General features: G+C 31.6%; 1 protein-coding gene across 1 annotated transcript; it reads left to right on the plus strand.

The window, feature by feature from the left end:
* Positions 1-13,050: 13,050 nt before the first annotated feature.
* Positions 13,051-15,263, plus strand: LOC102628711 (superoxide dismutase [Cu-Zn]-like). Its single transcript, XM_052441812.1, has 8 exons — positions 13,051-13,207; positions 13,748-13,872; positions 13,976-14,080; positions 14,213-14,275; positions 14,381-14,409; positions 14,525-14,585; positions 14,836-14,865; positions 15,054-15,263. Exons 2-8 carry the CDS (start codon positions 13,761-13,763, stop codon positions 15,074-15,076), a joined length of 423 nt encoding a protein of 140 aa, XP_052297772.1. The 5' UTR covers positions 13,051-13,207; positions 13,748-13,760; the 3' UTR covers positions 15,077-15,263.
* Positions 15,264-22,783: the final 7,520 nt, after the last annotated feature.

Below are 22,783 nucleotides of genomic sequence, written 5' to 3' on the forward strand. Positions count from 1 at the left end.
AAATCATGGTCATCGGATTAAAAATAATTTGGACGCTTAGGATTGCGCCACGTCATCAGTCAACAGTACGCGGTTTGACCACGCGATTTGAATAGTCAACCGGATTGAACAGTGACGCGGTTTGGTTGAAAATAATCATATGTATATGTACCGTACGCACAATTTTTTATCCACTAATATGCTACCACGTCACCAATCAACAGTGCATAAGAATTTTCCCTAATGGAATCGTGACACCTCATCAGTCAATGCCACATCATCGGTCAATGCCACGTCATCATTTCGTATGTGTGAACAGTGTCGTGAACAGTAACATGGACAGTACCGTACATGTGAATAGTATCGTACATGTGAACATTGACATTTTTCCTTTTATGCTCCTCCTAAGGTTTTCGACTGTCCTGAGTTCAAAAGTGATGTCCGTCTTGCCATCTGATCTCTCGTTCATTGTGAATTGACCATGATGCTCCTAAAATATATAAAATACTTAATTAAAATAAAACACACATAATTAAATTACAAGAAGCTTAAATATACATTTTCTAACACTCAACACACCCCTCAACCAGCTTATTGCTAGTCCCTAGCAAATAAAGCAAAAATAAAATTCAAACCGAAAATGATTTTTTTTTAAACACTCGTGTTTATTCAATCAGACTAATGATAGCAATCAAATAAAAGTATAAACATTATCTCCAGTCTAAAGAAATATCACACCCACATCAACCATCCACATGAATAAGCCCAGTAGACTTTGTCGCAGCTGCATTAAAAAATGACATGTCAAACCCCAAAATCTCACTGGTAGTAGTGACACTCTCATAAAGAAATTAAACCCAAAAAATAGTCACTCGAATGAATGGTAATTAAGAGAAAATAATAAAGAAGTAATATCACACGTTCTCCTCAAGATGAAAGAAATATGCCATAAGCTTAGAAATAATATGATCTCAAGTCAAACAAAATGCTAGTTAACCTAATTTATTTATTTATTATTTTTTCTCTTTTTTTTCTTTTTTTTTATGCACCACTACATCTTTTTAGCCCATATAACTAGTTTCTACTTCAGACTATAGTTCCCTAAAATCAAGAATGACTTTTATTAGGACGTAACGTAGGATAGGGACATGGCTAACAAATGAGGAGAAATAAGGAAAACAAAGTGTATATTTGAGAAAAATGTAGATTTTTTTTTTTGGAAGTTGCAAGGTGGATTTCACCTATTATTGTTATTTTTTTTTCTTTTTTTAAAACAACAAATTTTTGTTGTTTTTTGTTTTTTTTTTTTTGCTTTTATTTGGCACAACTTCACTGAACAAAATAATTATTTACATTTTTCTCAAACATAAATAGGTGATGAACTTGTAAGATATCGAGTAATACTCCAAATCGGAGTGGGTCAAGATGATAAGTTGACAAAGAAAAGTTTTTTTTTTTAAAGGCTCAATATGGTTGACTATGGATATTTCACAAAAGGGATGGCTAGAAAGGCTCAAACGGGTCAAAGATGGCCTTTCCATCGTCTTTTAGGACTCTAAATAATCTTCCATATCTACTAGTTAGATGGACCTCAAGATGTAGCAACACACATTTTTTTCTTTTATTTATTTATTTTTTTTATTTTTATTTTTTTAGGATTGACTCAAAGAAAATCTAGAGATCATGTATAAAATAATAAACCACTAAGCTGTATGAAAACTGGGCAAAAAGGGATTACTCTCCAAGAAAAATAACAGGCTCAAAAACTCACTTGGTATTCATTATGACATGTGCATTCCTTCAAGCAACTCATATTTGTCTTCAACATCAACATGTAGAGTAGCAAACATAGCGTAACATTACTTAAGACCAAAGATAATACAAATACTAAAATTTGAAAGTCATCATGTCATCCAATGTTAAAAAATCACACAATTTTTTTTTTAAAACGACAGTCTATTCCCTCAACCTATTCTAAACTTGAAAAGAAAATATGCATACAGAAAGGTGAAAATGATGCAGAAAAGTTAATTAAAAAAATGACACTTAAAATGATAGAAATAGAAAAAGATTTTTTTTTTAACTAAGAAGATGCGTTTCTAGAGTAACTATACTCCATATTCAGCCATCTTTGACTCAAAAAATTTGAAAGTGTATATTTATAAAGGAGAAATTAAAAAGAATAAGTTAAATGATTGTAAAACTTAATAAAGAAAAAGAAAATGTCTGGAATTATTTATTTATTTTAAAATAAAGAAGATGCGTTTCTAGAGTAACTACACTCCATATGCAGCCATCTTCAACACGAAAAGTTAGACACGGTTAATCTCTACAACAAAAAATTGGTAAAAACTTAACCAAGATTTCACAATTGTCGACTATTCCCTCTCCCCAATCAGAACGAAACATTGTCTTCAATATTTTAAAGAAAAGAAGTAGAGTTTAGAAGACATCACCTGGGTGGTACAACACAGAAAAAAATATTTACAAGTGGAGAGTTAAATCTAATTTGCACTTCTTACTGCGGCTACTATTACCATCATTATTTGGACGCTCCAACACAAAGGTCTAGGGGTCTGGCTCTGGTCTATAAGCTTATAACAGATCAAGTAGCTCATTAGCAGTGCGAGCACAAATAAAAAGCTTTTTCACTGTGGAAGGAATGAAATAGATTTTTATTGCATGGTTAAGAAACGCGATGAAGCCATCATAAAAGTTATTGACATTTAACAAACCGATAGGTTTCTGATGAATGTGCAGATGGGCCCAAGATGCTAATGTGATAAGTGCCTCTAGAGTTGCAAGATCTCCTAGTAGGAAAATAAAAGTATCAATATGATTAAGCATTTCAGTTATTCTTTCTTGCATACCTGAGACGATTAACTCTTCTCCCGTCGGTGAGTCGGACAAATTGTCCAAAGGTTTTAAGGCCCTTGGGATGATGCCTAACACTTGGCTTCCTCTGACAAAAGCAGCTTCTGAGACCATTTTGGATAACCCTCAGTTACCTTCTCCATACACCAAGTGTAATTTTCTCTCCGCTATGCTTCGACCAAGATCTATGACTGCCTCAACAAACTCTTTATGCTTGCCATAGTTAAATCCAGAAAGTACACAAATGTTCTTGAATTGTTTGTTGGGAGTAGCTGCCATTGGGATACTTCTCAAAAATAATTTGTGAGTGCTTAATAAAAAATCATATTTAAAGATATTGGTGACAGTGGGTCACAACTGTAAATGAGGTAGCATGTCAATGTCAATTAACGTGTAAAGCACATGGCTCGAGAGTCAAAAAACAAACATTAAAAAGAAAAAGAAACAATGATAAAATAAAACTATTAAAGACAATAATGCAAATGATAAAACAACAGTGAAATAAAACAACAGTGAAGTAAAATGATATTTACAGGTAGTTGTGACTATGGCTCACATCTTCCTCTGGTTTTACGTCCAGAAATGACTTGAACGCCCTCTATGGGTCGAGGATAGGCTTCCCATCTAAGTTTCTTATAAACTGGCAAATAAGGTCGTTTATAGTCAGATTCCCGAGACTATATCGTGCATACTCTTTCTGGAATAATGACCATAACGGGAGAATCACTCCTTACACATATCCACTGGGATGCGTTTCAAGAGACAAAAAGATATCATTCAATGACTCGTTATTCAACTCATCCCTAATGAATTGAATCTTATCTTCCCTATTATCAGACACCATTCCTAAAGAACATGGTTTTTTTATTGCATCTCATTCTGGCACACTTATGACAAGCAACAAAAATTCTTTGAGCTCGTCGTTTTCTTGCATAATTTCCTTTACCACAACCAGGCATGTATGTAATAAATTTTGGAGGTAATTCACCTGCCAATCGTACTTTAGCTTCGATTAACCAGCGGATGTCAGCAGGTATGTTATTCCTCATAAGTAATCGCATGCGTTCGAATCGAACTTTATAGATTGTAAGAAGGGCATTCTAAGGAAGTGAAGGGAATCGATTGTGAAGCTTTGCTAAGATCTCGTTTTTGTCCATACCTTCGTCTCAGAATATCAATTATTATGGGAAACTGAAGTAACCGACTTGATTGTTACGGAGTACTGTTATTCGCCACTTCACCGGGGTAACAAACTAAAGCATACAAACAGAAAAATAAACTAAAACACACAAAGAAAATTACAATCGTCCTCTTATTAAATTTACCTCAAGCTCTAACTAGATGTTGTAGACTCCTCCCTCAATGTCTTTGAGTTGGCTTTCTAAATCCTCAACATGAGATACTAATTCTAGTGGTTGTAGAGCTTAAATATGATGTGTTTTACAAAATTGAATCTGCCTTTTGAGATAAGATTTTACACGTTGAAGTGGTCTAAGAATGTCTAGGAGGAACTGTTTAGCTATGACACTCATGATTAACAATGATAGGAGTAAACTTAATGGTTAAACAAACACACTTATGCAAAATAATTTCAATTAGCAAAAAAAAATAGTAAAAAGAAAAAAATCAAATCACCGAAAAGAAAAAATCTCAATTCAAATCTGGTAGGTCACTCAAATTTAATTCGGTGTCCTCTCTATGTTGTTGGTACTCTAGATATGGCTTTAATCTTTGACCATTAACTTTAAACGTGACATCGTTCTTTGGGTCCTTAATTTCAATTGCCTCATGTGAAAAAACAGTGTGAACAATAAAAGGGCCAGACATCGAAAGCGTAACTTACCTGGGAATAGGTGCAAGCGAGAATTAAATAAAAGCACTTTCTGACCTGGAGTGAAAGATTTTCTCATAATTTGCTTGTCATGGAAGACTTTCATTCGTTGCTTGTAAATCTTGGCATTTTTGTACGCATCATTGCAAATTTCTTCAAGTTCTGCCAGTTGTAATCTTCTTTCTGAGTTAGCTCGCTGCATGTCAAAGTTGAATTTCTTGATGGCCCAGTACGCACGATGCTCGAGTTCCACAGGTAGGTGACAAGCTTTTCTATACACTAGCATGTAGGGTGACATCCCAATCGGGGTCTTGAAAGCCGTTCTATATGCCCATAATGCATCGTCAAGTCTTAATGATCAATCTTTTCTATCTGGCCTCACCGTCTTTTCTAATATGTGCTTTATTTCTCGATTGAAGATCTCAACTTGGCCACTGGTTTATAGATAATATGGGGTCACCACTTTGTGAGTGATGGAATATTTTATCAAAAGAACTTTGAATGATTTGTTGCAAAAGTGGGTACCACCATCACTGATTATTGCTCGAGGAAATCCAAAGCATTAAAGAATGTTGCTTTTCAAAAATCCTATTACCACCTTGTGATCATTGGTTCTACATGGAATTACCTCTACGCATTTCGATATATAGTCAACAGCAACTAATATGTATTGCATTTCTTGATCCCACAATTCTAGTGCTATGAGATGGACAGTAAAATATGTACCCTTTAGACCTTTCAGCATATCCAACGAAATACCCACTAATGGTCCTTGGGTCCAACTTCTTTCATCTTCTTGTCATTTAGGCTTTGTTATGTTTCTCTTTATATGTTTATAGACCCAACTCCAATGAACTCATCTCTATACTGTTATATAGATTCCTCTTTCTTGCCCAAATTCCATTATTGGAAGGGCTGTTGTAGTCCATTCAGATCCCGATAATCTTGGCAAGGGTAATATACAATGTTTTTAAATTCAGGACTCTTTTTTCCCCCAACTTGAATATACTTTAATGCCGCCTTGTTTACATTCAAGTAAAGTGAAGTTGAAGGAAATGATCTAATATCCTGATGAAGTATAATTAAACTCTTTCAGTCATGTTGTCCAACGTACAGGTGGAGTAAGCTATAACAATGATATATTAAAATTTGAAGTCAAGTTTCGTGTACTATGAATCAATGTTCTCCTTAAACGATACTTCATTTAGTCATAAAGTGGAATTTTTCTACTCTTGTTTATAAATTATTTATGAATGTTCATCTCCCTCAAGTGGAAATTAGTTCAGCAAAAACACTGGAAATGTTGTTGCAGAGCAGCTTGCGGTAAGTATACTAACTTAATCATTCCCAGTAAGGTCCCTCAGCTATAATTTTGCATATTCTTAGTTACTCTGTTCATCCACTGGTAGTGTCTTGCTTGCAGACTCGATCCATTATTTCATGTGGTTTGAGATTTTTGAACTAGGAATTTGTGATCATTAATTTTTGTTTGTTGGGGTCTTTGCAGGCATCATTGGCATCCAAGAATGATGCACGCGGCTTCTCTTTGGACCATAATAAATTCATTTGATATGATGTGCTGAATGCATTCTGGTCCATATACGCTTGAGTGTAACTTTTTGAGACTATGATCTTGAATAAGAGAAATCTAAAACTTTGTTGTGTATATTGGATGTTTTTGTCATAATCTCCATCTGTACATTTTCATTTGGTTTATCCCCAGCTTTTGCTCAATGTTTTATCTTTTTCTGGAATCTGGAATACCTGTAATCTTAATGCTATGTTTTAACACAGTAGCTCACATCATTGTATCATGATTTGTATGAGGATCATTTATACGTGACTTCACAATTTTGTGAATAGCATTAGTTGTCATACATATTTTAGAGGTGTAATGGAATTAAATTGCAATTGCATAGCTTAAAGATTAAATTTCTAGTTTTCTATGGTTGAAGAAACTTTTATGTACTCGTAACAAATGCTTCTTATTATCCAATGCAATTGGTATAGATTTAGATTGATGTAAGATCTGTTATATTATCACATTATCTGGTGTAATACAAATTTGACGCAAAATTTCATGCGTGAATTTTCATTGAAAAAATTCTCATTATATATTGTTGATCTTCTTCTTACTTTAGCTGGTAGGCCCTTTATCTTCTTCTTACTCTAGCATGTAGATCCTTCAAAGTAGATCGTTTCATTTGCCTATCCTTCCTTTCCATATTCAGAGCCCTCTTTGAACATTATAAAAACCTTTCACCAAATAAATGAAGAAAACAAAAACCAAAAACAAATTAGCAGAAAATTTTATTTCACATTTTGGAGGTGACTCCAATCCATGTATATATATCATTACTAAAAGCCTTGGATATGACTTTCAGCCAGAACTTTTCCCATTTGGGTAGTAGAGTGCGTTTGAGATTGAGGTTGAGCAGTTGTAACTTATAATACAGTACTAAAATGTTTGTTAAACACTAGTTGTTGTAGCTTGAAAGTTATGTTGATATGATTTTTCACTTGTATAATAGAAAATCTATTCTATCTTTAATAATTTTATTAAAATTATTATTTAAAATTTACATTTTTTATATATTACTAACTTTATTTCATAATTACAACTTTTTTTTTCACAGTAGTTGCGGTTTAAAAACTACATCACCTCAATCCTAAACGCACCCGTAATATGCTTCCAATTCCAAAGGAAAATAACAGGAAAACAATTATATATATGAAGTTGGTGTTGATAGAAAAAAGAAGAAAAAACCCACCACCATATTTTGTGTACAAGTAACAGACTAGCAAAGAAGTAGTGGGAGGATCATGATACTGCAATTTACTATGAATAAGGGTCTGCACTGGTCTGTATATTTTTTGAAAATAGTGTAGCAATCAATGTGTAAATGAGACCCGCCACTCCTTGGGTGTTTAATTTGCGCAAGCCACTTTCTATTTTAATTATTTATTTAATATTAACTATTATATCCAATACAAATAAAATATTATATTTTTGTAATATATTAATTTATGTTCATATGATAAATAAGAAAAGATGTTGAAGTTTGCTGCAGATAATTATATTTTTATTAATAAATCTAAATAATTAATTAATTTAAATATTTATTAAATTCATATAATATTTATTTAATATAAATAAATAATAACTATTTAATAATATTTAATATAATACTATATTATTTAATAAATTCCTACACACTATAATTCGTTACAATTTTGTACAGTCCACTACAATGCGGCACACCAAACGCACCCTTTGTACTCTACCTTTCCAAATATTTTTTTATCACTCACTCTAGTGTAAACTTATTGTAAGTTTGTGAATTGACCCAATTCAATTTAGAGGAAAATTTTGTTTAGCAATGTGTAAAGATTGATATTAATGTGAAGCACATTGTATTTAAATTTATTTCCTACTCCATATATTACTTTAATTTTAGCCTTGCCAGTTTTTTCTCTCCATTGCAAAAATGTATGAATGCCTAATCAAGTTTTAGGATCCCATTCCCATACCGTTATTACACTAGCTACTCAGTCTTTGTTTGAGTTGAACTATTGGCACCCCTCTAAAATCAATTTAAAACCCCATTTGCAATTACATTCTATTTAATGTCAAAAGTACCCTTCTTTAAATAGACCACTTTGCCCTTTTTCAGTCCTTCACTCCCTGCAAAACTCACAATCGCTAAGTTCCAAAAAATAAAAATAAAAACAATCAATATGGAGAAAGAAAGAGAAAGAAAAAATGAATTATTAATGTTTTAGTTTGTGCAAATCAATTGTATAGAGGAGAATAAAAAAAAAGGAAAAGAAAAGAGAGAGAGATATGCAAATTTGATTCAATAATTGGTTTTGAGTCGCAAGAGAAGTAGAACTTATATTAAATGTTTTATTATCGAGTTGGAGCGAATGATTCAACTTGGACATTGATCAGGCTTTAGGATCCGATTTCCATACCATTATTACACTAGTTATTGACCCTTTGTTTGAGTTAAACTACTGGCACCCCTCTAAAATCATGTTAAAACTCCATTTTTAATTACATTCTATTTAATGCCAAAAGTACCCTTATTTAAGTAAACCAGTTTGCCATTTTTCAATCCTTCACTTAGTGCAAAACTCACAATTACTAACTTCCAAGAAAATAAAAACAATCAATATGGAAAAAGAAAGAGAAAGAAAAAACAAATTATTAATGTTTTAAGTTTGTGCAAATTAGTTGTATAGAGGAGACTAAAAGAAAAAAGAGAGAGAGAGAGAGATGCAAATTTGATTCAATAATTGGTTTTGAATCGTAAGAGAAGTAAAACTTATATTAAATGTTTATTATCAAGTTGCAGCAAATGATTCAAACTTGGGCATATATTTTAAATTCGTTAATTAAATGAGAATTTAACCATTTGGTGGAAGATGTTCCAAGTATTACAAAATACTATTTTTTTTTTTTACTTTTAGTAATGCATGAAGATTATAGATTAAAGAGATAAAAAAATAATAAATGAGGTTAATTTTATTTGCAGTTGTCCTTAAATATAATTTTAGTAGAATATGGGTTTTAAGAGGACTTTGAAATTGTTATTTTTCTTACTATTTAATATTTTTTTTAATAAACTTTGGAGGGGTGCCAATAGTCCCACTCCTTTGTTTAATTGAATTTTCTGTGCTAATCATGCATAATAATTTCTAATCTTTGTAAACATATTTTTGAAATTGTTATTTATCTTACTATTTAATTTTTTTTTTAATAAAATTTGTGACATTCATACAATACGGAATCAATATGTTCATCAAAAGGAAGTAGTTATGCATTTGAATCCCTTATTATACAATTACAACGAATTTCGGGACTCCAAATCTCCAATATCCCAAATGAGTTATCACGAATACTATATGTGATAAATTCCTTCATTATCACCTATGATCAATTTGTTCTTTATCATCATACCCTAAAAGATTTAACCGGTCCTTTATATACTATTTAAAGCCAGCGCGGATATAAATAATTTTTTTATGGAAAAAAAATGCTTAATTGAAAATACAAATAATTTTCTGGAAAATTAGGTTGCACCCAACGGTAAATATGTTGCTCCGCCACAGCGATGTACACGTTAATTGATCATTTCCGAATATTTAAGACATTATTTTAGATTTATACTTCAATCTTTGTCCGCCCGTTGCACAGATACAAGAAGTTGTTAGTGGCTTTGTTGCATATATACAAACAACTGGTTACATTAACCCCTTTGACAAAGTAGTCACGGCCTTGTTTCAGATTTGACTCAAATAAAAATTTATTAAAGGGAAGGGTTATTTATAATTTAAAAATTATTTTAAACATTCATTTTTAATAAAATAATTTATTATAAAAATATCAGTTATTAGAGTTACTATTAAGGATAATTTATTATGAGTCGAAATAATATAATTACTTTGAACACACATATAGCACACTCGTTATTAAATTTATAATTATTTCGCTCCAAATCTTGAAAATTTTATTTCCACGAATAAAACTTATTTGAAAAATATATAAATCGATAATTTGAAATATTTTAACTATAAGATTTGTGAGACTGTTTTGATTTTTCAAAATGTTAAATTAAATTAAAATATTGTCGACATGTTCATATAGTCTTTTGATTATTATAAAAAAAAAAATTGGAGGGAGAGGAAGCGGAAATTAAAGCCAAATAAACTGCTGTATCCAGTCACAACATCTCCTAACTTCTTCTAGCTTCTTCTTCTTTTTTTTTTTTTTTAATTGTTATTGCAGGTAAAGAAATGAGTGTAAAAATCAATATTAAACTTGACGTGATTCTATTTGTTGTAAGTATATACTATATTTTTTATTTTTTATTTTGTTGTTCTTAATATTTTTCTTGTTGTTTTTAGTAAGTTAATTTAAATGGTTAAATTAATTTTTTTTTCATATTTTAATGAGTGTACAAAGTAAAATTAAAATTTTAAATTTAATAGATAAGTATACAGAGAGAATGTTCAAAATTTAATAGATAGGTATACAGAGAGAATGTTCAAAATTTAATAGATAAGTATATAGAGAATGGGATTCAAATGTATGGAGATGATATAGAGAATCTTTTTTTCTTTGGTTTTAGCTTTTTCTTCTATACATCATCTTTTTTCTTTTAGCTTGAATCATTTGGTTGTTGATGGTATTGTCCCAAACTTCATCTTTACATATTCAAGTTCTTTATTTTTCTTTGACAAAATTTTCAACACAGTGATCCATTTTGCGTGGATTTCATGATTAATTTTTGTGTGTTAACTTCCATTTGTGCTGAAAAGGATTTAGATATATTTGATGCCTGCCACCTATGATGAAATTCCTCACAGAATAAAAAGCTAAAGTCAAAGAAAAAGGAAAAAAAAAAGGTAGTTTCAGATGTTATTCTTGCTAAAGAAAGTTCAACAAGAGATATATAATTCCTTGTAGAAGAAAAAGCTAAAACCAAAGCCCAAAAAAAAAGGACAGTTTCAGATATTATTCTTGCTAAAAAGATTTCAACAAGAGATATATCATTATGATATTAGACAGGTGGTAAGCATCAAATTCATCTAAATCTTTTTTAGCACAAATGGAAAAAGCTAAAACCAAACAAAAAGGCAAAAAAAAAAAAAGAAGAAGGTAATTTCAGATGTTATTCTTGCTAAAGAGAGTTCAACAAGATAGATATAATTCCTCACAGAAGAAAAAGCTAAAACCAAAGGGATTAAAAAAAAAAATAGTTTCAGATGTTATTCTTGCTAAAGAGAATTCAACAAGAGAGATATGATTCTGGTATTAAACAGGTGGCAGGCATGAGATACATTTAAGTTCTTTTCAGCACAAATGAAAGTTAACACACAAAAATGAATCATGAAATCCTGGCAAAATGGATCATTGCATCGAAAAATTAGTCAGAAAAAGATAAGGAACTTCAATATGTAAAGATGAAATCTGGGACAATACCATCAACAACCAAATGATTCCAGTAAAAAGAAGAAAGATGATGTACAGAGGACGTGGAAGTAGTTGATGAAAAGCAAAATGAAAAAAAGAAAAGAAATTAGACTTTTGCTGCGATAATTAGAGAAGCGATTCTCATTTTTGAATTATCCCAAAAATGTGAGATTGCTTAGATGTTTTATTTCACCTTAGTTGGGTTTTGTATTTTTTAGAGATGTAAGAGAATGTGTGTTGGGAAAATATTTCTTTCTATAATATGTGATAGTATTAAGTGTATTTGAGTATTTGGGAAATGAGGTTTCATTATCTAAATTTGTACTCTATTAATTGTTAGTAAAACAATTATTCTCTTTTACTCTATGGATGTAAGTTTTATTGTCGAACCACGTTAAATTCTTTTGTCTTTTTATTTCTATGTGAATATTTGACGCGTATTGATTTAGTACTTGTGCACAAGTGGTATTCGACCATAAGAAATGATACTTCCGCACACAATAATTACCAAAAAAAAAAAAAATACGGTAGCAAGACCTTTTAATGAAAAGTATGTTTTATTTGGAAAGAGAAATTGAGAAAGTAAAAAAAAAAAAAATTAGAAAAGTTAATCCTGATCGTTGATTGTAGAAGATGAAATGTATAAGTGGATCCTAGTAAAAACTCAATCGAGTACCGAATCTAAATCATACTGAAATAGAAGTTTCAAAAAATTCTAAACAATTTCGGGATTCAAAAATTTGTTATCATTAATACATGAAAATGGCCGCTCTCTGACAGCAAGTGCCTGGTTGATACTAATGAATACAATTTTAATTGCTAATTTATATCGCTTATGAAGATCATCATTTTGCACATGATTATTTTTTTTTCAAAATTTTTCAAATTTTCTTCAATTCAGTGGTTTATTATGATTGTTGTGTATTCGAAATTTTTTATTATTAATTCACGAAAATGGCCTCTGCAAAATCAATGGGCTGATTAATACTAATCGATACTACTTTAATTGTTCACTGATATTACTTACGAAGAACACCATTTGAACATCATTTTTTTTTTCTTTAACCCTTTTCAAATTTACTCATATTTATCGCTTTATTAAAATTGTTGGTTTTTGACACGCCCTGTCAATTAATCCATCTAAAGATTACAACAACATTATGTGATAATAGAATTGAAATTCTACTAGTGCAAAAATCATCGTTCGCCTATCATTTATTGGCATCACACCAGAGTGTTGTTTACCTACAACCACAATTTTGTTGCACCCAAATTTACCTTTAAGAACTGACTTCACCGCTGTGCTTAAAGATATGCATGGCAATCTAAACCACATTGGATTATTTGACTTTTAAACCAATGGTTAGTCGGGATAAGGACAAAAATTGTGGCACTATACCTCAGTTGCGGGCCTTACAACAATGCTTGTAATATTTTTCAATCACTACTGTTCACACTCTTATAAAATTTTCAGTCCCCATAAACCAATCTCTGTGTACTCTCTCTCTCTATAAGCCCTCTTCATTTTCCTTTCTCTTTCGGAGGTACTATTCATTTCACTTCTCTTAGATCACTTTTGATCTAATCAATATGGTTTCTAGGAGCTGGCTAAGTTACAGATTCTGTAACTTACAGATCCAGTTTTAGCCAGCTCCCATTACTGATTTCTGATGATTTGTTAATGTGTTTGTAATTTTGTGGTGGGAAATAATTGCTACTCAATATTTGGTAGAGTTTTGTTTATGTGTTTGTAGTTTTTAAATAATATTATTATGGTTTCATACTTGTTTGGCGCCCGACTTTGGTTATGTTTTTGTTCAACACTATTTTCGGTGAAAATATCTGTCTTTTTTATATTTTTATTTTTAATGTTTAAAGTTCGTGCGTTAGCCTTGCACTCCTGATTACGCTGACATAACAAGTTATAATTTAACTGTTTCTTTTTTGTTTTGTTACTTCTTCTGTTTTCGGAAAAAAATTATATATTTTTTTCCTTCTGATGGCGTTGTTTCTCTGTTTCTTGGAAGTTTACGATTTTTATACTCTTGACGGTTCACTTAAATGTAATATTTTGTATTGCTCAGATCATACAGCAAAATGAAGAAAGCAGTTGCAGTTTTTGATCAGACATCGAGTGGTCAAGGACCTGTTGCAGGTTCTGAAACATCGGATGTCGGTGGAACTGTTACCTTTTCCCAGAAAGAAAATGGTAATTTAATCACTGATTAACTAGTTGGTTCTAGAACTTGTTGTTCTTAAATCAAGTCTAAACTAGTTTTTTTCTTTTTGCCTTTATTTTTTTCTTCTTCTAGATGTGTTAACACACGTGCAAGGAAGCATCCAAGGTTTAGAGCCTGGTGCTCATGCACTCATTGTTCACGAATTCGGAGACATCAGAATGGGTTCGAATTCAACTGGTATATATGGCCCTTTTGACTATGAGCATTTCTATTATGTACACCTAATAACTTGCGGAAACCTGGGAATAAGAACTCTCTTTCGTGTCATAGAATTCCTTCTTAATTCATCATTTGCTGGTTTTCTTTCAGGAGGCCCTTTTAAACCTGCTGCAAAAGACGGTGTTATAGCAAATATCACCGCTAATCATCGTGGTATGTATATGCTGCACATAATATCATGTTGACTAATGTAGTTGTTTATGGTGTGTGATATTTGTCGATTCATTAACTCTTTTCTGGTTTTTATATCTGATTCAGGTAAGGCTATTTTTGACCTTAACGAGAAGGTACTCTTTCATCTCCTTGTCATTCAGGCTTTGTTATGCTTCTATTTATATATTCATGGACCCAAGTACCCAACTCCAATGAACTCATCTCTAACATGTTATATCCATTTTGCAGATTCCTCTTTCTGAAAAAGATTCCGTTATTGGAAGGGGTCTTGTAGTCCACGAAAAGCCCAGTAATATACCATTTTTTTGTGAACTTCAAGTCTTTTTTCCTAGTTGAATATACTTTATTATTGCTTTATTTACTTGAATCATGTTGTCTAAAGTATAGGTTGAGTAAGCTATAACAGCGATTTATTAAAAATTGAAGTCAAGTTTCGTGTACTGTATGAATCATGAAATTTTATTTAGTCTTATTTTGTCTTTGACATGAAATTTTTCACTCTTGTTGACAATTTATTCACGAACGTTCATCTCCCTCAGGTCCAGATTCTGGTGACGGAGTAGGTTGGTGTAAGTATGCTAACTTAATAATTCGAATTACTACGCTATTATTTTGCATTGTGATTTACGCTAGTCGGGTGGTCGTCCGCTGGCAGTCTTTGCTTGCAGACTCTGTCCGTTAGTTTTTATGTGGTTCAAGATGTTTCGAACTAGTAGCTATTAGTGATCATTAATTAATTTCTTTTGTATCTTTGCAGGCATCATCGGCCTCGAAGGATGAAACGGCTTCTCTCTAGACCATGATAAATACATCTGATATGATGTTGAATGTATTAAATATTTAATAAAATAAACAATATGTTGCAACAAGCAGAATGTGGCTATAGTAAAATAAATAAAAGCCAGGACATGTATAATATGTTGTACCAAGTAGAATGTGGCCATAAATAAAAGTCAAAGGTGTGCTATGTTATGCGTCGTCCTTAAGACTATTTTTGCTCTGCAAAATAATATTTTGGTGCGAAACTGCGAATATTGTTGACAAATAGTTTTCAGGTTATAATGATTATAATTGTTGTAAAAGTGCACACTCGACGCAAAAATTTAGAATAGCAGAGAATTAAATATAAAATATGGTGTCTTATGTGGTAGTGCTTGGGATATGAAAGAAGTAGCTGGATTTAGAACAGGGAGTAGGGAGAAAAACCAATATCCCACAGCAAAGGAGTTATTTCAATGGATTATTCATCAATTTGAATGTTTGCTAGAAACATTGGAAGGGCGATTTAAAGACTCCTATTTATAAATTAACTAGGAAATAAACTGCGCTTCGCACAGTTTTGAAAATATCAAAGTAAAAATTAAAAATTAGATGAAATCCAAATTTCTTGAGAAATCGTACTGATCTCTTCTCAAAAGGAAGATTAAACAAGTTAATTTTGTATGTTTATTTCAATAATAATAAATATCTCACATAATAATAATAATAATAATAATAATAATAATAATAATAATAATAATAATAATAATTGACACCTGGCGACACTGAGGCTCATGAGCATTCCAAAAAATATAAGTTTCAATTGCATCGAGCCCTCCACCCTTTGCCTTTTGTATAAGATCTGGCCACATCTGCACAAATACAACGCATATAGAAATATATGATATCAAAATTTACATATTTAAAGAATAACAATACTATTTGATCCAAAAACATTTTTATAAACATGAAAGCGCACCGTTTTGAATGTGGGATCATGTTTGGCTTGTTAGGAACAAAAAAATTTAAGATAATATTTTCGCACCAAAGTAGAATTTTTTTTTTTTTGGGTTAAAAGAAGAAGAAAATGTGAAAGTGCAAGTGATTTGAGAAATTGTAAATTAATTATTTGCATGCAGTACTTGTGGAGTGCTGTGAGGATATAGTGAACTGCACCAGAGAAGATAACTCGTCGTTCTCCATTAATTATAATGGCTGTTGCATCATAATCAACTTGTGTTGCTAATGATAACAAGCAAATGAAACTTAAATTTAGAATAAGAAGAATTAGGCTCTAGTGGCATTGTTGAGGGAAGAAGAAAGAATCTCTCTTTCTATGTTAATTAATTGATGTATTTTAAGCCACTAAAGTTTAATTGCTAGCATAATAAAATTTGAAGAAGCCAAAAGGAACTAAACAAAATGTTGCATAATTAAATATGAGATTATGGCATTAAAATTAAGCCCTATAGCATTGTTGAGGGAAGATGAAAGAACTTCTCTTTCTCTGTTAATTAATTGATGTATTTTAAGTCACTAAAGTTTAATTGCTAACATAATAAAATAAATTAATGTTTCAAAAGACTTATAATTAATTATTATTAATGGTTACATATTTTTAGATTTAAATAGAAAGAGGAAGAGACGTGTACAAAGAATATCCACCAATATTTTAGATATTTTAGATAATAGAGAATATAAAAAGATGAGAAATGGTGATGTCAAATCATCTCTTATAGTCCCAGCTTTATATATATATATATATATATATATATATTGTGTCTATTGCAAATACCTCTACAAATAGCCACTATTTAATTTAACTCTCTTTTAACTGTTGTCAAATTCCTTTGACGTTATTTTCATAATTCCCATAACTTCCTGCTTTAACAAAAATTTAACGTTATTAAAATGTTCAACAATTTTTATTAATGATATTTGGTGTAAAAAAAAAAAAAACTAATAACTACAGCATAAGTGACTAATTAAAGCAATTATATTGAATCAAATGATGTTGCCGAGGATGGAGAAACACAAGGGGTAATTGAAATTTTCACATCTAAAATGGAGTAAAGTTTTAGATGTGTCGAACCCAAGCCCAGCCATGAACCATCCAAAGAGTAAACACACTCGGGAGTGAGCGACTGACAAGGTAGAGACAATTTATAAAATTTATAACCAAAATAATACGAGTGACTGACAAAATTTGACCCTGTCCGTTTATGAAAAACAAGACATAAATGCAGGTCCGGTCATTTGTTAAAATAATCCGAATCGAGCAGGCCCTAACTCGACCCAATCCCAGTCTTTTGCCATCCATGCTTCCCACATTCAGAACCCAAAACTCTTCCAAGTTTCAACATTATAAAAACTGTCACCAAATAAATCAAGAAAACAAAAACCAGCAACAAATTAGTAGAAATATGGGATATATCATTACTAAAACCAACTTAACTGTCATGAAAAGCCTTGGAAGAAGCATATGACCTTTGGCTAGAACATTCCCATTTAGGTAGCAGTAGGCTTCCAATTCTAAAGGAAAATAATAGGGGAAACAATTATATATATGAAGTTGGTGTTGACAGATAAAAGAAGGCAAAACCCACCACCATATTGTATGTACAAGTAATACATAACTAGTGGGAGGATCATAGACTGAAAGTCTAAATTAGCGTTGTTGCCTTGTTGGGATGCTTTGAATGGTGGTTATACTATGAATAACAAATTAGCTGCGGTGTGTAACAATTCATTGTTAAAGGTTGGCAAGATGGCGAAGCAGCCATTTTTTTTTTTTTTTAGACTTGTGAGTTAATTCATCTTGAAGTTGGAGGGCCTTGTTTGCTTTCAACGAAAATTTGCAAGTACGGGTTCAGTAATAGCTAAAATGTGAAAGAAGGCCAAGCTCCTCAAGATTGTCCATACAAGGCAAATCAAGTTGTTGTCTAAGGTCGGTAGTTGTTGGTAAAAATAATTTTTCATCTGAAATATTTGGATCGCAACTCTCATATAATATATAAAATTACCATAATATAGAAATCGTACCTTTTTTTTTGTAAGAGTAATTTAGGCTCCAAAATCACGATCTGTCACCACTAATCTTGTTAGATCACGACACTTCACCAACGACATTTTAGGTTATGACTCAAGTTTGATTTGCACTTGACGTGTAGGCACCTTTATCATTGTTGAAAGCAACTAGTAAGAGAAAATTTTCCTCTCAAAGTTAGAGAGAAAAACTCTTTTTTCTTTGATATGTATATTGTGGCTCCTATGTCACTTTTTCGTAGAGAAATAAGCCTTTTTATATTCCTATTGTTGTAAACCCGAGACTCTTTATTTATCTCCTTTTTTTAATCATATTAAATCAATATATTTTATTTAAATTAAAATAAGATAAAGCCCAAAAGTGGCATTACTTGTTATTGTTATAGGAGGCTACCTTGTAAAATAACACAAAACCCCTTACACACAAGCATATTAAATGAAGCCTCCCACCAAATAATATATTTAGACTTTTAACCCAAATAATTAGTCATCTTACTTATTAATCTAGTAATGGTGCAATCAATTAAATAAGTTAACCAGAGGATCATATGCGTATGTACAATAATTAGGCATATATTAAACTAGCCTAATTATTTAATTTCAAATTTACTCCACTAAAAGGTTAAAACCGATTTCTATAATTGTATGCTATCTAGGATAGTATTCTCGAATAATAATTTGACCCGTGCCACATTAATTTCTTTATTGAACAATACTCTAACTAGAGAATTCTATGATCAAGTATAAAAAACTGTCAAGAGATGTGTTGTATAAATTCTATATTATTAATCTATAATCTCACTGCTCATAATTGCTTCTACCAAGATACTAGATAATCTTGACTACAAATGAATACCGTGCCTATTGATAACTCAAATGAAATGACAATCACAAACATGAAACTATAATTAACTCAAGATTGAGATGGCAATAAAATCAATGCCTGTAAGATTTAATAAATCTGATAGCCATTTTAAAATTAATTAAATCTCATATGTGATCCAGTTCAATATAGTCAAATTACATCAGTAAATTCATATACGATTAAGATAAATCATTTAATGAATTTATTGCAGCCTAAACATAAATAGAGCGCCCAACTCTATTTATCAATTGCGAACTCAATTTATTATATCATAAGAAAACTTGTATTTATGTCTTCTGTGAATCCATGATGATCACATCAAATACATAAATGTGATTAAACAAAAATTTTTCAAAATATTTATATAATTAAGATATCTAAAAAAATCTCAAATATTTTATTAATAAGAAAATAAAATAAATCAATATGCTTTAAAGAGCACATAATCCTAACAGTAACTCCCTCAACTACAACATAAGTGACTAACTAACGCAATTATTGTTGATGCTATATTTTGGTCTGCTCGTTAAAGACCAGAAGTCCTCCTCAACGCTTGAATTTGTAGTTAATGAGGAAGGATCTCGAGGTGTTAAAACCTTAAATTTCTCCTTAACAAACTCTTGTACTCACACCAACCAGTCAGAGGACACTGGAGGTTTTTTCAGCGTAAACCCTCCAATACTTAAGTTAGCAATCTGGGTTTACTTTAGAAAATTATGCCACTAGTCTCGTGCCTTTTTTGTAATGGTTCTCCCTTAAATCTCATTCGATTATCAAAGTCAAAGTCAAGAAGAAACTAATGTCAAAGTAAATTGTTGCATTTGTGGATTCAATGTTTGAAGGTCCAACCCTTTTATATTTCTGCTTCTTGATTTGGACCGAGAATTCTTTCCACCCCGCTTCTTCTTTTTCTCCATCGTCCTTTCTTTGGCCAACAAATCTTCAGACGATGCTCTTTCAGAATATTTATGATTATTTCGAATTTCTAAATTGATCAATACTATGCAGATATCTTTGAAGATGATTACGCTTTTTCCGTATATCAAGGTAGTTACAAAATGACTATATTCCTCCGATAGTGAGTGTCACAGAATCATAACCTTGCTTTCATCCTTAATATCTTTATCAATATTCTTCAAATCAGCAAGTAACTTTTCAAATCTTAAGACATGATCGTGCATTGACACTGCGGGCTTCATTCGAAAGTCTTATATTTAACTTATTGCAGGAAGGCGATTTTTAGGACTTTTCAGTAGGTACTTCTTCTCCAATGTACGCCACAACATCATTGCACATTCATCATTTTTCACCAAGTATTTCACCTCCTTGATCAAACAAGATCTGATTTGACCACAAGCTTTCTCGGTCATTCGATCCCAAGTTTCATCATCATACAAGTGCCTTTTATTTTTTCAGAACGCCTTTTATTTTTTCAGAACAACATCGAGATCGATTTTAATAAGAGCATTCATAACTTCGTGCCTCCATATGCCGAAGTTGATTTTCACATCAAATTTTTCAACATCGATCTTTTGGCCTGCTATAATAGGTGCTAAATGGCGATTTAACAAATTTCGCCTCCCACATAAAGTGTCTCCTGAAATAGTCTGGGTAGATTTCTCCCTAATTCTGGAAGTTTCACCTTCTACCATTTTCTCAACAAATTATTTTCACTTGAAAAACAACCTTTATGATGTTAATTTCACGTGAATAAATGCATCAGGAAAGTTTCCAGGAAAATGGAGGGATCACAATTGTCCTACTTAAAATCTAAACTCTTTAGACTCTTATCGTCTTATTGATAAAAATTTCATAGACATGCATAAATACACACTACTTACAATAGATTGTCTCCAAAATACAAATGGTTGTCTCCACTATATTCGTGAAAAGTACCGTATAAGTGAACAATATCATATATGTGAACAATACGTATCCCCCTTATTGAGTGTTAGAAAATGTATATCTATAAAGGAGAAAATCATCATTTTACACTTCAAGTCTCACTAACATCCCTACTGATAACTCTATGAAATGAGAGTTATTACATCAATTCTAGACTTAAATCAAGATCACTTAGAGAGCAAATAAGGTGTTTTTATTACATTTTGGTTATATTTTACATAAACATTCATTTTAGTTGAGTCTTAATAAGTTTTGCTTGAATTAAAAAGTAATTTGTGCTCAAAATAGGTGCATAATTGTAGGTTTTCAGAAATTCTTAATTCATGAAGGGATGCTGAGACACTAGACTAGCAAGAGAAGGAAAGAAGATGGCCGCAAAAGAAGTAAAGCACAATCAGGAACAGTGCAGTATTGTAGCTGTTGTTAGAGCAACCAGTGCTGTAGCAATCTAAGAGCACTGAGGGAGAAAACTTAAGCGCGGGTCAGTTGCAGAATTGCGATCTGCATGTTTTCTAATTTAACTCATGCACGCCCAAAGACTTTTATTTACCCTAGTTTGCAGTATAAAAGGAGGGCGCGCACCACATAAAATAGCAGAAAAAGAATTATCATTAAGACATTAGAGAAAAAAGAAGAAGAAGATCAAAATTGAAGAGGGTGGCTTCAGCAGCATTGAGGAATCCTGCATAGTTATTTGGATTTGCTTTTTACCGTTCTCAACTTATATTTTTCTTCTTTCTTTGACTGTTCTGATGTATCCCGTGAACAATATATTAATGTTTGTTTTTCTCATTCAGAATATAAACTAGATTTACTTGTAGTTGAGTGACAAACAATCTAATGGGTTATTGACTGTTCTTATGTGTTGTTATGTCATTGCTGTAGCATTTTACTCTAATAGTTATTATTAATATAATTGTTATTTCGGTTGACCACCCATTTAATAGTTCAAGTTAAGATAGAGCCGTAAAAGGGCATGTCTTAGCGGATATTATTAGAGTATTACTTGATCTTAATTTAAGTTTCCTGGATTAAGTTATCTTGAATCTCATAAGGGCTATACTTGAAGTTAAGATTTGTGACACACTAGACATAGGTGCTCACCTTGTAGGGTGGAGAGACTAAAGGGTCATAAGGCCATATCATAAATAGATTAGTAACTGGTCATTGCTAATATATTTAAGGGTATGAGAGTTCCAATATGCAACAGCTGAGGATGCAGATTAATTCTGTCTGGTGCTGCAGCACTTGCCGCAACAACTGATGTTAACTTAATGAAAAACAGTCAGCCTATAAGGAGAGTTTGATCATTCAACTACCATAGTCTCAATTGAATCTTAGACACATTTAATTTAGTTTATTTCATTACAGTATTGTTTTACTTTATTCTCTCACAATCATCAATTATGATAGAAACCACTTTACGTTTGTTAACTTCGGACTTAAGTTAGTTTGCACTATTGTGATTGCTATAGCATTTCAAGTGACATCAATTCCTGTGGGGACGATCTTGAATATTCATAACTTTATTACTTGTTGTATATACTTGCACATTAGCATTAGTAGCATTTGATTACAAAATTTACCAACACCTACTTTTATGCATTTAATTCTCTTGTTATTTAATTATGTGTGTTGTATTATAATAAAGTATTTTATGTATTTTAAGGGTATCATGGTCATTTCATAATGAACGAGAGATCAGATAGCAAAACAAACATCACTTTTGAACTCAGGACAGTCGAAAACTTTAGAAGAAACATAAAAGAAAAAATGGAATTGTTGACATGTACGGTATTATTCACATGTACGGTATTGTCTATGTTACTATTTACATAAAAGGAAAAATGGCGTTGTTGAGCATAAAAGTACTAAAATTTTTATGTATTATTGATCGATGACGTTGCAGCATG

The sequence above is a fragment of the Citrus sinensis genome, chromosome 5, assembly GCF_022201045.2.
Source record: "Citrus sinensis cultivar Valencia sweet orange chromosome 5, DVS_A1.0, whole genome shotgun sequence".
Lineage (NCBI taxonomy): Eukaryota > Viridiplantae > Streptophyta > Magnoliopsida > Sapindales > Rutaceae > Citrus > Citrus sinensis.

Excerpts from the sequence above, each read along its gene's own strand:
- LOC102628711 (XM_052441812.1), top strand. The coding sequence starts at position 13,761 with ATGAAGAAAGCAGTTGCAGTTTTTGATCAGACATCGAGTGGTCAAGGA. Across the intron at positions 14,276-14,380 it reads TATCACCGCTAATCATCGTG|GTAAGGCTATTTTTGACCTT; the intron begins GTATGTATATGC and ends TATCTGATTCAG. Across the intron at positions 14,866-15,053 it reads TGGTGACGGAGTAGGTTGGT|GCATCATCGGCCTCGAAGGA; the intron begins GTAAGTATGCTA and ends GTATCTTTGCAG.